This window comes from Agrilus planipennis, unplaced genomic scaffold, assembly GCF_000699045.2.
Source record: "Agrilus planipennis isolate EAB-ADULT unplaced genomic scaffold, Apla_2.0 scaffold186, whole genome shotgun sequence".
NCBI lineage: Eukaryota > Metazoa > Arthropoda > Insecta > Coleoptera > Buprestidae > Agrilus > Agrilus planipennis.
In genome coordinates this window covers 296,071-311,028 of record NW_020439023.1, presented here as the reverse complement: position 1 = coordinate 311,028, position 14,958 = coordinate 296,071, and the positions used below count along the sequence as shown (strand labels likewise).

General features: G+C 34.3%; 6 protein-coding genes across 6 annotated transcripts in view; 2 read left to right on the top strand and 4 right to left on the bottom strand.

Moving 5' to 3' along the window:
- Nucleotides 1-14,958, top strand: part of LOC108738285 — a 110,226-nt gene that overhangs the window by 8,415 nt on the left and 86,853 nt on the right. The window lies entirely within an intron of this gene.
- LOC108738276 (semaphorin-2A) overlaps nt 1-14,958 on the bottom strand; it is a 93,215-nt gene that overhangs the window by 20,873 nt on the left and 57,384 nt on the right. The window contains exons 5-6 of the mRNA XM_025976368.1: nt 1,945-2,052; nt 1,486-1,756 (exon numbers count right to left, since the gene is read on the bottom strand). Of these exons, the coding sequence (XP_025832153.1) occupies nt 1,486-1,756; nt 1,945-2,052 (379 nt within the window). The remainder of the gene's footprint in view (nt 1-1,485; nt 1,757-1,944; nt 2,053-14,958) is intronic.
- On the bottom strand, nt 2,457-3,292 carry LOC108738286 (cuticle protein 21-like). Its single transcript, XM_018471652.1, has one exon. It carries the CDS (start codon nt 3,216-3,218, stop codon nt 2,514-2,516), a length of 705 nt encoding a protein of 234 aa, XP_018327154.1. The 5' UTR covers nt 3,219-3,292; the 3' UTR covers nt 2,457-2,513.
- LOC108738287 (larval cuticle protein A2B-like) lies at nt 7,240-8,032 on the bottom strand. The gene has a single exon (XM_018471653.2). It carries the CDS (start codon nt 7,966-7,968, stop codon nt 7,399-7,401), a length of 570 nt encoding a protein of 189 aa, XP_018327155.1. The 5' UTR covers nt 7,969-8,032; the 3' UTR covers nt 7,240-7,398.
- Nucleotides 11,741-12,500, bottom strand: LOC112904973 (larval cuticle protein A3A-like). The gene has a single exon (XM_025976371.1). The coding sequence runs from the start codon at nt 12,460-12,462 to the stop codon at nt 11,842-11,844; it is 621 nt and encodes a 206-aa protein (XP_025832156.1). The 5' UTR covers nt 12,463-12,500; the 3' UTR covers nt 11,741-11,841.
- On the top strand, nt 13,595-14,165 carry LOC108738289 (larval cuticle protein A2B-like). Its single transcript, XM_018471655.1, has one exon. The coding sequence runs from the start codon at nt 13,632-13,634 to the stop codon at nt 14,073-14,075; it is 444 nt and encodes a 147-aa protein (XP_018327157.1). The 5' UTR covers nt 13,595-13,631; the 3' UTR covers nt 14,076-14,165.

Genomic DNA, 14,958 nt, shown 5'->3' with positions numbered 1-14,958 from the left:
ATGAAGGTCTAGTCAGAGACATATTAGAGGCAGAAACAGGAGTTAGGAGGGGTAGAGGTAGACCTAGATTAGATTACTCTTCGCAAATAGTTAAGGATGTGGGCTGTTCTAGTTTTAGGGAAATGCAAAGTTTAGCTCAGGATAGGAAAGAGTGGAGGTACGTATCCAACCAGTCTTAGGACTGATGACCTTATGATGATGATGATGATGTAACTGGTGAAATTATGTAGTGGTGAGAATGATGAAAGCAGAGATCCACGATAGATGTTAAAATTACAACTCTTTGGGGTGATTTCACTAAAGATAGTAAGTGATTTGATCAAACCCCTTAACTGTTTTACTGAAAAGATGAAATAAACAAGTCTGGTCTCGCTCTATGTTTCACTTGTTACCACAGTTTTGGTTTATGTCCTTAAGATAGATAGAGGCCCATTAAATGGAAATGACATTGTGGATATCATATTAGATATAAAAAATAATTATAAATAATTACGCTACCTACCAATGCTCTTCAAATAGTTACTATAACATCTATCAAAACATTTTCACAAACTTCACTAGGTGTGTGTGAGATTGAAGGAAAATTATCCTTATTTGGAGGTCAAGGATTTAAGAAGAGTTCCTTTGAACAATGTAAAATAAAAAGATGTGCCTATAAAAAAGTAACGTATGTACTTGATTATAACTCGAAATGTCACAAATCATCAACAACGTGTTTTAATAGCATTAAATAATTATTATTTATCAATTACATTCACTAAAAATGTTTAAAAATTCACTAAAAAGTATGCTTTTTGTTTTTAACAATATTATTTCTTTTGTTAATTTGTTTCGAATAGGTAGTCTGTTTTGGTGGAAAGATCAAATAATATTGAATAATAATACTTTCTTCAATAATTTTAACATCATCCGTGAATTGATGATCTACCTTAGGGATTTTCCTACGACAAGTATAAAATTATCCATTATTCTTGAAATAGGGGTGTAATTTCGTGTTTTGAAATACCTCCACGAACCCTACAAAAAATTGCATCGACCTTATTTGCATCTATTCACAAACCTTCATTCATACATTTTTATGTAGAGTAAATAGAAAAAGTTCTGTAAGTAAAAAACAATAGTAAAATTAACTACGAAGCATTATTTCGGTGCAAATAAGAATAATAACAGTAAACTGGATTTAGGGGCTGGTATTAAGACTTAATCTATTATTAATGCTATCGGAAAAGCGTAATATTGATATTTATAGATTATTTAATTTGTTCTGTATTAATTTTTTGTAGGATTTGCGATTACGAAGATTTTTAAAAAGATGTAGGCTAAAGGGGGGGGGGGGGCTCAATAGCGAGAAACGCTGGTATACTTACTTATTACATATTAGACTACTACATCCCCTACACATTCAAACCCAAGTATGATAATCTGTTTTCTGTACGAATAGATATATTAGCAATTTTCTTACGTATTATCAGATATTGTACCTACTATCAAGCCACATTGAGTCGTATTTTAGCGTTCTTTTAAAGTTGTACTCTTTCCGACCGCTGGTAAAGTTATATAAATCTGTTCGAAATATAACGGCGTCAGCATTTGTAAATTCCACATTGGTTCCTGAATAAAGTCCCGGCAGATTTCCTGGATTTCCCTTTTCAACCCAAACAGCCGTCGAGTTGTCGAGAGGATCGTACGGGCATTTCGCAATACCCAATCCTATTCCCGGAATAAACGTGTTGCGACCAAGATGGGTCAAATTTGACTATACAAAATATCGATTATTAAACGAGGATAATAATTTTATAATAAAAGTTAATTAGTTTCAACGTTAAATTAAATTTAATATTAGTAAAAAAAATGTAGAATTATTGAGTATTTTAATTTTTTTTTATACTGAATTTTTTGAAGCAAATACAACTCATTTTTTAAAATGTATCACTCAATACTTACATGCACTATCCAGTCTTTTGGATTATAAGCGTTGGTTCCACATATGTACAATTTTTTGCCGTCTCCTATTGGTTGAATTACCCTAATATGATTTCGGCATTCGAATTGCTTAAACAAATGAAAGCATTACAAATTTTATCGATATTCCACAATCTCATGAATAAATTTAACATTCCAAGTAAATAGTAGAACGTAAGTTGTTACGAAAAACTAAATTCTAAAAATTTGCTCTCATCCAAACTTCGTATCAAATCGAAATCATTCAGGAAAACGGAAAATCGCTCGTAATTCGCCTGTTATCAAAAACTAAAAATTCTTATATTGGTAAAATATCAACGCAAAATTTTCTTGATTTTCATTTCCTATCGATCATTTTGTTGTTACTAGACAAAACAAAATAAATTTAGTTTTTACCTAAAGTACAGTACTTTTGCTCTAAAATAATTACTCTTTTTCAATCGGAAAACATTTATTACCAAATGTATATACACAACAAATAAATAACACAAAAAGAAATACTTGCAATTATATCAGATTCAGTCGACATACAGAAAATTTCACAGGACAAATTAGTGAATTTTAGCGTAAGCCAAAGGAGCCGATGCAAATTTCGCTACAGGGGCGGCGTAAGCAAATTTGGCCACAGGTGCGGCATAGGCAACAGGTGTTGGATGTGCTGCGTAGGCAACCGGGGTCGGATGTGCTGCATAAGCCACTGGAGCTGGATGAGCTGCGTAAGCCACCGGAGCTGGATGAGCTGCGTAAGCTACTGGAGCTGGATGAGCTGCGTAAGCTACTGGAGCTGGATGAGCTGCATAAGCTACTGGAGCTGGATGAGCTGCATAAGCTACTGGAGCGGCTGCGATTTTAGCTGGTTCCTTGTGAACAACTGCATTAAATCCATTCACCGGATCAGCGGTGTATTCTACAATCCTTCTGGTACCATCAGGTTCAGCGAGGGAGTAACTACCCTGGACGGAATCCCCGTTACGTGTTTCATACTGATTTTTGCTATCACCAGTCAAGGCATCTTCGATGTTATAGCTGTACGAATATTGAGGATTGGGGTCGTAGTCAGCGTCTGCAACAGCAACAGCTTTGGCTACTGGAGCTGGTGCTGGGGCTGCATACGCGATTGGGGTAGGTTGAGCTGCGTACGCTACGTGAGCAGCAGGTGCCGCGTAAGTTAAAGGACCGGGTGCAGCGGCATAGGCCACGGGTGCTCCGGCTCTGGCGATGGTAGCCATGGTGGCGAAAACGAAAAATTTGAACATCTCGAAGCGGTACTGCTGGCACAAGAAAGTATCTGCCGATGATAATGCGAGTGATTCTGCACTGACTACATGCCATCAACGAAGGGCTTTTATATATCTGTACAAAATAAGACGCTTGAAGAAGAAATTTAAATGTCGGGGCCGATGCAGCACAAACGAAGGCGAAAAGTTGAAATGCGACCTGTCCCTTCGGCGGAAAGTAGGGCACAATTATTACACGGTCGACAGTAATTAAATTCATTACGTAAAGATTGTATATTGGGATATACATGCGTATAATGTGCATTGTCTGCAGTTATATTTCGTGATAGGGTTTTACTTTACTTTAAAGTATTGTTATTATGAAAATCCACAATTATATCGTTATAATATAATAATAATAATAATAATAATAGATCAGATAGAGCCGTACTATAAATACAAACCACAAAATGTATTAGACAACCACTTAACGAAACTTTATTGGGATAGAGACATAATTACAAACAAAACAGTTAATCACAACAGACCTGACATCACACTGACCGTCAAAAAAAACTAAAACAACCACCTAATAGATGTTACTGTACCAAACACTTAAAATCTTCAACAAAAACATATTGAGAAAATTCAAAACTACATTCCCTAAAGAAATGTGGAAACAGAACACAGTTCAAATTATTCCAATAATCATATCATCAATAGGCGTTATACCTAAAACATTACACCCTAGCCTAGCCGAGTTGAAACTTCATAAACTTGTGTACAAGGTCAGTAAACTTTGATACATGCGGAATAGTACGCCGATTTTTTAACAATACAGACATATCCCCCTTTTCAGATAGAACAACAAGTTAAATTAGAAGCGGAGTTTTTAATAATCACTAATCATATTTCAAAGTAGGACGTACTGTTAGTTCTAAAATTTAAGAACAAAAAATTGATTTCCCCATATCGTATTCCAAAAGATGTGACTCAAGTTCTTTGGCATTAGCCGGTCTTCACTCGCTCAAAGTTAACCAGTGAAAACTGAGAAGACCACGAAAATAATAATATTCATTTTTTCAATGTTAACAACACATCTTACGTTAGATATAGGTATAATCAGTTAGACTTTAACATCCTTCTCTTATACCCCCATCCGTTCAGCCACTTTAGGTAGTATTAGTCCTTAGTCATTAGTCCTTTGTTTACTTAGTGAAATGCAAACTTCTGATGTTGCCGCAATAAGTAGTTAAAAGTTAAATTTTTTTTGACGCCCCCTGAAAAGCTTACTTTTGATGGAAAAAACGCGACAGAAAGAAAAATGTTTTTTTCTGGTAAAAATAACCCGTGCTGCAAGACGATCCAACTTCATTTTTTGGTAACAATCGTGTGTTTTTAAAAATATTTAATGATAAATATGAACAATTTCATTAAACAAATGAATAAAATTTCTAAAATTCTTCAGTTAATAAATAAGTATGCTTAACATTTTCATTAAGAAGTAACGACTTTGTCATCGAGAATTATTATACATACATGTTACTGGAAATATATAAAATCTAGGAATGGTATACAATTCCTAGAAAACGTATACAATTCCGAGGCTATTTAGGAAATGTATAAAATATTGTTTCAAAGATTTTTTAGTACACACATATCCTGGGATAAGTATACATTTCCTAGGAATTGTATGAACTTCCGATATTATACTAGGAAATGTATAAAACTAATGCTTTCTGTGTTTCCGGCGAGCAGGGGCATTGAATGAATTGTATACATTTCCTAGGAATTGTATACTATTCCTAGATTTCATACATTTCCGGTAACATATAGATACACAATTTAACCCCTTTTGGTAGGTACTCCACCCAAACAAATGGTATGTGTGCAATTTTGAAAAAGGATTTTATTTTTTCGAACGTTCTGACATAATATCTGTAAATTTGAAATCTTTGTCTCATTTTATTTAGGAACTAAGCAGCTTTCTGATGAATTTATTTAGGTAATAGAATATGGAATTTTCAAACTGTATTCATCTTCACTGTTGAAAAATTAATTTTTTTTTTGTTTGTTTTGTTTCATTATCTACTGTTTACATTCACGTTGACCGAAACTTGTCAAAAACTAAATTAATAAGCAGCGGAAAGGCTCCATAATTTAATTTTATGTTGTTACCAATACATCATTAGTAAATTAAAACGTCATACCGGCTGTTTCCGCCAACCTTGCGCATTGTTTTAAAGAAAAATTGAATTAATATGATATTAACGTTTTTGTTTATGCGGTACCTAAACATTGTTCTTAAGTATATATTTTTTCACGAACAAATTATGTAATAACAACCCATTTTCCTTAAAAGAACAGTTATATTACATAATTGAATGTAATGATAATAGAAATGCCTTTTTCGTTCATTTTAAATAAAATTTACGCCAAAAGTCAGCTAGCACTTTGCAACATCGGCTCGATTATGAAACGTTAATTGTTTTCGGCTGACACGTGTAAAAAATAATTATTTGGATATATATCTGAGTTGAAATTCAAGTTTGTAAAGTAACAAACTTATTGCAGTTATTACAGCAGGTTGATATTTAAGAACTGTTCGAATTCTTGTAAATTCGATTCAACAACTTTTAAGTGACCGCCTAATAAGAAATACGTAATATCGGTGACTGTGTCAAAATAAAAATATTGCTTTTTTTAACGCAATTAAAATCAGAAACCAGGGTATACTCACTAGTGTCACTATCTAGAACAGTCGCTAAATAATGTACATCGTTAAAATTATTCATATTTTTTATTTATTTTATCATATTCATAGAAATTCGAAAAAGGTTGTTAATGATGTATGTTTGGAGCGTGGCGCTGTACGGGTGCGAAATATGGACGGTGGGCGGGGCGGAAAATAAAAGGTTAGAAGCGTTCGAAATGTGGTGTTACAGGCGAATGATGAGGATACCGTTGATAGAGAAGGTTAGAAATGTAGAGGTATTAGAAAGAATAGGAGAACAGAGAACTGTATGAAAGTCAATAAAAAATAGGCGAGATAGGTTGGTAAGACACCTTCTCAGGCATGAAGGTCTAGTCAGAGACATATTAGAGGCAGAAACAGGAGTTAGGAGGGGTAGAGGTAGACCTAGATTAGATTACTGTTCGGAAATAGTTAAGGTTATGGGTTGTTCTAGTTTTAAGGAAATGCTATGATTAGCTCAAGATAGGAAACAGTGGAGGTGTGTGTCAAACCAGACTTAAGACTGACGATCTTATGATGATGAATGCAAATACATACCAAAAAAAGGAATTTTTGGAAACTCTCCCTACTATGCTTACTATCGATTTCTAATTATTAGTGCTCTTTTTCGGGATTCTATGTACAAATTTGTACCCAGGAGATACATTGTATGTCACTTAATATTTAAAGAACGAAAGGGCCTAGAAAATTTGCTTAATAAACCTTTTAAAAGTTTGGAAACTCTTTCAGCTTTTCAAATTTTTTTATTAAAAATCTCCTTTTTTTTCGTGGTCCAATGTTTACCATTTGGTTATGAATCCTAAAATCGGAATTCTTATAAAATCAATTGTTCGTCTTTTCGGCATTAAAAGGTTTGTAATATACTTAATATAAATTTTGTAACATGAGCGAAAACATTCTTCAACTAATCATCGCAAATTTACAGTTAATTTTAGTTAATTTTATTTACTTACTTATTTTGTAATTCATTGTATTGTTCTTTTCGGTTGGACTATTATTAATAAATTCACTTTTTCGGCTATCACCGTTCACAAAAGAACTATTAAGATTTATTTAATGCCAACGGTTCAAAAAAGGCAGAGTAGGCGATACAACACCTGGTCGAACTATTCTCTTTATCTGATTCCATTTGTTAATTTATTGTTCATAGAAATTCAATCAATCACACAACGTGTGTTCACTATTTGAAGTCAGTTGATTTGGAAGTGATAATAAAATGCAGCAGTAGCTATAAAATTACCTAACGCGATATGGTTTATGTAAAAATGAAACTGATTCATTAATATTTAACTTATAACACCTTCATGCTTTGCAAATAATTTATTTACAAAAAGTAAACTAGTTCATTTCTATACAACATATTTACATTGACAAATATGAGTACCTATATATTCAAAGTAATATAATTTATAATAATTATTCATTTATCAATCCTGAGTTGTTGAAAACTTCACTCACTTGCTATTAGTGGTGGAATTTCGCCACAACAGGAGCAGCGTATCCAACGGGAGGAGGAGGAAGGACTAAAGGTTCTTTCCTTACTACAGCATTGAATCCATTGATAGGATCGGCAGCATAATCAACAGTTCTTCTTGTGCCATCAGAGTCAGACAGAGAGTAACTTCCTTGAACAACGTCTCCACTTCGGGTTTCGAATTGAGCTTTGCTGTCACCAGTGAGGGCATCGTCAACGGTGTATCCGTAAGAGTATTGGGGATTAGGGTCGTAGTCGATGGTTTTGGCGATCACAGCTGGAGCTGGAGCAACTACCGGAGGAGGAGGAAGGACTGACCTGAAGACTGGAGCTGGTGCGGCTATTGCTGGCGGTGGTAGTAAGGGTGCAGTCCTGAATACCGGAGCTGGAGCGAAAACTGGTGGTGGAGGTGGTGGCGGATAAGCTCGGAAAACTGGAGCTGGAGCAAAAACCGGTGGTGGTAGAGGTGCTGCCCTAAGCAAAGGTGCGGGTGCTGGGGCTAAAAATCCTCCACGAACTAAAGCCACCAAAGTAGCAAACAAGCACAGTTTGAAAACCATTTTGTATATGACGTACGTTGCTATTGTTCTTGGTTAGAACTTGAGCAGACACTGATTTTAATGAGAATTTGTTACCTTTTTATACTGTGAATTTTGGCAAACTGGTCTGCAATCCTTCGGTCAAGTTTATGCTAATAGATGCAACGCCCATGGTTAACAGCTACCTAACATTTCACAAACAATTAGTTCAGTTCGATACAGTACTAGAAATTCTAATAATGCCGAAATGTCGAGATAAACCAGTACGGGCGGGCGAAAATGAAAGTTGTTGGTCAAATTAATGCAAACGGAACTGAATTAAGATGTTCTTCCATCGCCGTTTGCGTGATTTGATTAATTCGCTTCTTAGGTAATAGATGAAACGTTTGCATGTTATTAACCTATCTGTATTGTACTAAAAAACGCATGTTAATAATTTATAATAATCATAAATTTGGAAGTTAATAAATAAATAATTGTGTGATTAAATTGTTGCTGAAAAGAGTTATTTTAGCTACTTCTCGTTACTTTTAACTTTCATAACAACCTAACCTAACCTGACCTAACCTAACCTATCTGTATTATACTAAAAAACGCATGTTAATAATTTATAATAATCATAAATTTGGAAGTTAATAAATAAATAATTGTGTGATTAAATTGTTGCTGAAAAGAGTTATTTTAGCTACTTCTCGTTACTTTTAACTTTCATAACAACCTAACCTAACCTGACCTAACCTAACCTATCTGTATTGTACTAAAAAACGCATGTTAATAATTTATAATAATCATAAATTTGGAAGTTAATAAATAAATAATTGTGTGATTAAATTGTTGCTGAAAAGAGTTATTTTAGCTACTTCTCGTTACTTTTAACTTTCATAACAACCTAACCTAACCTGACCTAACCTAACCTATCTGTATTGTACTAAAAAACGCATGTTAATAATTTATAATAATCATAAATTTGGAAGTTAATAAATAAATAATTGTGTGATTAAATTGTTGCTGAAAAGAGTTATTTTAGCTACTTCTCGTTACTTTTAACTTTCATAACAACCTAACCTAACCTGACCTAACCTAACCTATCTGTATTGTACTAAAAAACGCATGTTAATAATTTATAATAATCATAAATTTGGAAGTTAATAAATAAATAATTGTGTGATTAAATTGTTGCTGAAAAGAGTTATTTTAGCTACTTCTCGTTACTTTTAACTTTCATAACAACCTAACCTAACCTGACCTAACCTAACCTATCTGTATTGTACTAAAAAACGCATGTTAATAATTTATAATAATCATAAATTTGGAAGTTAATAAATAAATAATTGTGTGATTAAATTGTTGCTGAAAAGAGTTATTTTAGCTACTTCTCGTTACTTTTAACTTTCATAACAACCTAACCTAACCTGACCTAACCTAACCTATCTGTATTGTACTAAAAAACGCATGTTAATAATTTATAATAATCATAAATTTGGAAGTTAATAAATAAATAATTGTGTGATTAAATTGTTGCTGAAAAGAGTTATTTTAGCTACTTCTCGTTACTTTTAACTTTCATAACAACCTAACCTAACCTGACCTAACCTAACCTATCTGTATTGTACTAAAAAACGCATGTTAATAATTTATAATAATCATAAATTTGGAAGTTAATAAATAAATAATTGTGTGATTAAATTGTTGCTGAAAAGAGTTATTTTAGCTACTTCTCGTTACTTTTAACTTTCATAACAACCTAACCTAACCTGACCTAACCTAACCTATCTGTATTGTACTAAAAAACGCATGTTAANGGTATTGGAAAGAATAGGAGAACAGAGGACTCTATGGAAGCCAATAAAAAATAGGCGAGATAGGTTGGTAGGACACCTTCTCAGGCATGATGGTCTAGTCAGAGACATATTAGAGGCAGAAACAGGAGTTAGGAGGGGTAGAGGTAGACCCAGACCTGTTCGCAAATAGTTAGGGATGTGGGTTGTTCTAGTTTTAGGGAAATGCGAAGTGTAGGTCAGGATAGGAAAGAGTGGAGGTGCGTGTCCAACCAGTCTTAGGACTGACGACCTTATGATGATGATGATATAAAATACGTATACCTATGCGTTTTTGGAAATTCTTGAATATTTTTCTATTAATAATTTTGTAAGCATATAAAGCGATTAATTATGCCTAATGTTTATCTTAACTATTTTAACAAAAGTAAAGACCTTTGATACTAAGCTTTTTGCACTTATTATTTTTTATTCAGAAATAATTATTTCATCATTATTTTGATTAATATGCAACATGGAGGGTACGGCCCATGTCCTTTTGTGTACGTGTACTTTTTATTAGCATAAATGGAATCAGGTGCACCTACTTGTTTGTTTTAACGATAATCTTGTGTGCATTAGGACCTGTATAATACAAACTTATGCAATTCAAGCTAGACTTTAGTATTTAGTAATCGCTTCTTGTAGATATATTGAGATAAATGCAGATTCCTCCATTTCTAAAATAATTCTTTCCATTTCGAAAGTTCATTGTCGACATTAAATTGATAGGAAAAATGGTTAGTCAATACTTTTAAATAAGTAAATCTATTTTTCTAGACGCTTTACATTTTATTTGCCTTTCATCAAAAAGTTAAACATTTGTAACAGGTAGGTAACTGTTAAAATCTAACCACAACTGTTCATTTTATGACGTCCGATTTGTAAGGAAAATGACTATTTTTTGTTGAAATGTTCCACACCCTACCAGAAGGGGAGTTGGTAGATAATTATTATATTACTAAAGACGACGACCTTATTTAACCGGAACCCTTTAATATTTTGCAAAGTGTCACTAAATAACAAACTAATTCTGGGAACAGATTTAATTATCTTCAGCAATTTAATCTTGTCTTAATACTCTTATGCCTGATAATAAACTCGTTCAATAAAATGTAACTAATGTAAAATGTATAAAAGAAACAAATATTGTAAGCTTCTTTTTCAATAAATTTGACTAAACTTCTATTTCATTCATTACCTGGATAGTTCAAATTGACTGTTTCTATGTGAGTGATTTTTTGCAGTTGAATTTTATGCCGATGCTGATCAAAAAATAAAAATTTTTAAAAAAATGTGTTAATATCTTTCTTTAAAATTAACTCTATCCTGTTCACGAAATCACGAGTCAACTACTACTATCTTTAATGGTTCAGTCCTTCAAACGATTGTGGGCCAGTTTCACTCCTGAGTATCTCCAGATAATTTTGGTGGTAATCTGGATGGAATCGGTCCGTTCAATCAAAAGTTATCGACGATATTGTGGACTCATGAAAACGGTGAAACAAAAGTGAGGGTAAACGAGTCCTGGCTGGAACGTATAGGACGTCGCTCTGTGAAGCAATGAATTTTTAACCGCGGTCTTGCTCGTGAACTCCTCTTTTAAGTTCGCTGCAGCTTGAAAACTGAATGCATTTTCAGAAAACAATTTTCACAGACGGATGTTCCGTCTTTGAGTGGGTATCATAAAATGGCTGCTGCTGATTTTTGGAAATTTTTTCCTTCAAAATTAACTCCATCCTGTTTACCAAGGCACGGATCAACTCCTAGTTAAAGAATGTTTGCATTATCTTTAATAGTTCGCTCTACTAGAAAATGTAACTCAAGCAGGCACTATCCAGTTTCAAAACATCTTACGTCAAGCGGAGTTATGAATTTTTATGTTAAAATCCTTAAGATTCCTTATAGTCTTTTATAATAGTGGTTTTGAAAGTAAGTAAAAACATCATTAACAATTGAAATAAAAATGCACCAAATTCATTATTTCAAATTTAATTTTCTAGTTAAATACATATATACACAGACAAAGTCATATTTACAGAATTCCAGTCGTATACAAAAGTAAAATTGCATAAAATTAGTGAATTTTCGCTATAACCGGGGGGTGAGGGGCTGCAAAAGCAACTGGTGCCGGGGCAACGAGAGGTTCTTTCCTTACTACAGCATTGAATCCGTTGATAGGATCAGCAGCGTAATCAACAATTCTTCTCGTACCATCAGAGTCAGTCAGAGAGTAACTACCTTGGACAACGTCTCCACTTCGGGTTTCGATTTGGGCTTTGCTATCACCAGTGAGGGCATCGTCAACGGTGTATCCAAAAGAGTATTGGGGGTTGGGATCGTATTCGGCATCCACGATGGTTTTGGCGACGACTGGAGCTGGAGCAAGAACTGGGGCAGCTCTTAGAACTGGTGGAGGCAAAGGAGCAAGTGGCGCTGGTGCATAAACTGGTGGTGGGAGAGGAGCAGCTCTCAAAAGTGGAGCAGGAGCTACGAAAGGTGCTGGTGGATGAGCTAACAATGGTGCTGGAGCCAAAGGTGGTGCTGTCCTAAACAATGGTGCAGGCGCTGCTACAAGAGGAGGTGGCGCAAAGGGTGGTAAAGGTGCAGCCCTGAAAACAGGAGCTGGTGCTGGCAATAGGTTTCCAGCATGGGTGAACGCTACGCAGAGGACGAATACAAGGAATCGTTGTACCATTTTGCTGAGAAGGTTATTCGATTACTGAATTGGTGACAATCGACTTGCTTTTTTATACGAAAAAATTTCGCAAAACCTTGTCTAGTAGGTAAGGTGGCCCGGTCAAGTTTACATATTCAAATTGGACACGCCCAGCCGTTTGAAATTAATGGTTGCATTAGACTTATTGTAGCAATTCCAAGGAATTCCACATGAAATATGCATGTGGGGCGATTTTTTGACTCTTTGATATTTTACTGTCACAAAAATTCCGAAGTCATAAAAAAAGATTTTATCAATCTCAAACTCGATAAGCAGTTAGACATCTTATTTTAATTAATCTGTTAATAAGGTATTTATTCTGTCTTTAAAACAATATAAATATTGGTATGATTTTTTAAGCCGTTTTAATTCCACTACCAAATTACAAAATTATTGAATTGTCCATCTTTAGGATTATGAAGTTTTGTTTCAGGCATCTAATCGTATGTAAATGTAACATGGAATTTAAATATGATAATGCGTTCATAAATAAAAAAAGTGAAGCAATAATAAATTTTAGTTCCAACGTCGAGCAAATTTGCCACATGAAAAAAAAAGTAGTTTATGCAGTACACTTTGTTTTGAAGACAAATTCTTTTTATTTAATATTGAATAAACACGTATCAATTATTAACTTCATTACATTAATGAAATTGAAAAATATTCGCAATCGATTTGTAAAGTGTGTTCAACTTTTTAAAATCTGAAAATTAATAAAAACAATATAATTCACCAAGAAAAAATTTAGTTGTTCATTAAAATTGAAATTAGTTAAGCGGTTGTCCGATATTAAGTATTATGGGTTACGTTATCGAAAACATCAACGGAGGCATTTGAATGCTCCAGTTTAAAATACCACTTTCATGTGAATCTGATGTAACAGGCGTACGAATTTCTCGGCCATTTTCAAACTTGAACTCGTTTTCTTCGCATTGTTACATACTTAACAAGCAGTAGCTGTTGTGACAATACTTGTCTTCATTGAAGAGTGGGCGTGACCCACTTCAATCGTATTATCTCACACGGGTCGCAGCTGTACCAAAAATAAACTTGACCGACAACAATGCATTTCGAATTAAAACAGTATAAAAAGCCGCGAAGGGATGCTTTTCGTCAGTCTTCCATCGAGCAACAGAAGCAGAAACAAAATGGCACTTAAAGTCGTATTTTTTGTGGCATTCCTCGCATTAGTGAAGGGCGGTATCATAGCACCAGCTGCACCCCTCATTGCTGCAGCGCCTCCGGCACCACTTTTCAGAGCGGCACCAGCCCCAGTCTTTGCTCCAGCCCCTCTGGCCCGTGCAGCTCCACTTTCTGTTGTAGATGCCGAATATGACCCCAACCCCCAATATTCCTATGCTTACAACGTGGAAGATGCTCTTACAGGAGACAGCAAATCCCACAGCGAGTCCAGAAATGGAAACGTCGTCCAGGGGAGCTACTCCTTAACAGATTCCGATGGTACAAGGAGGACTGTTGACTATGCGGCTGACTCAGTTAATGGATTTAATGCCGTCGTCCGGAGAGAACCCTTGGGGGTACCAGTAGCCTCTGTGGCACCCGTGGCCCCTATTGTAGCCCGATATCACTAATGTTACGACACAATTTCGACTGATTGTTAAATAATTGTAAATGTTGTTTCGAATAATTAGGCTTTTTTATTATTAAATAATAGCACCATACTTTGTCCTAATTGTTTATTTACTTACCCTTATCTATATCTAAAGATATAATAATGAATTTTAATTAATTAAATGTTCTAGTATAGGGTGACAGGAAATTGGTCGTATTCCTCTCGGAAGAAGAAACTGTCACTAATTTGGAATCAGTTGGGGGTTGGAAATGTGTCATTTTTGAGAAAATCTACTAAGGACTTTGTTTTATTTCTTTTATTATTGTAAGCTTTAACACACAACGTAAAATCAAACGGTAAATTTCGTGGCTTTAAGAAAGTTGGGGAATCATGGAAATGTTTAGGCAAAAAACTAAAAATTTTTTTAAGTAGATTTTCTCAAAAATGGTACATTCCCATCCCCATGTGATAGAGGTTAAATCATTCAAAATCAGTACCTTCTCCCGAAAGAAATACAGTCAAAATCTGTTATAACGACAGTGAAGGGACTACTCATATTTGGTCGTAAAAACCGATAGTCGTAAGAGCCGATGACGTTATTATTAAGTACTTAATACCTATTATTGAATGTGTGATTAATATATTCATATATAAAATAAAACTACATTTTATTTATTTTACATAAAACGTATTATAAAAAGACATTACGTACATATAATTATCATTTTTCTATATTAATAAAATCTGGAATTTTAGTCTGTTTGGAACACTTCTGTCGTGCGTACAGACTTTGTAGTTCACGTTTAATTTTAATTAATGTATCATCATAATTTCCCTGCATATGAAACTGTTCATTAGAATAAAAAACAATTTTTCGTAATACACTGACAGCATTGAGACCA

What these genes read in the sequence shown, in the direction of transcription:
- LOC108738289 (XM_018471655.1), top strand. Translation starts at nt 13,632, where the DNA reads ATGGCACTTAAAGTCGTATTTTTTGTGGCATTCCTCGCATTAGTGAAG.
- LOC108738286 (XM_018471652.1), bottom strand. Translation starts at nt 3,218, where the DNA reads ATGTTCAAATTTTTCGTTTTCGCCACCATGGCTACCATCGCCAGAGCC.
- LOC108738287 (XM_018471653.2), bottom strand. Translation starts at nt 7,968, where the DNA reads ATGGTTTTCAAACTGTGCTTGTTTGCTACTTTGGTGGCTTTAGTTCGT.
- LOC112904973 (XM_025976371.1), bottom strand. Translation starts at nt 12,462, where the DNA reads ATGGTACAACGATTCCTTGTATTCGTCCTCTGCGTAGCGTTCACCCAT.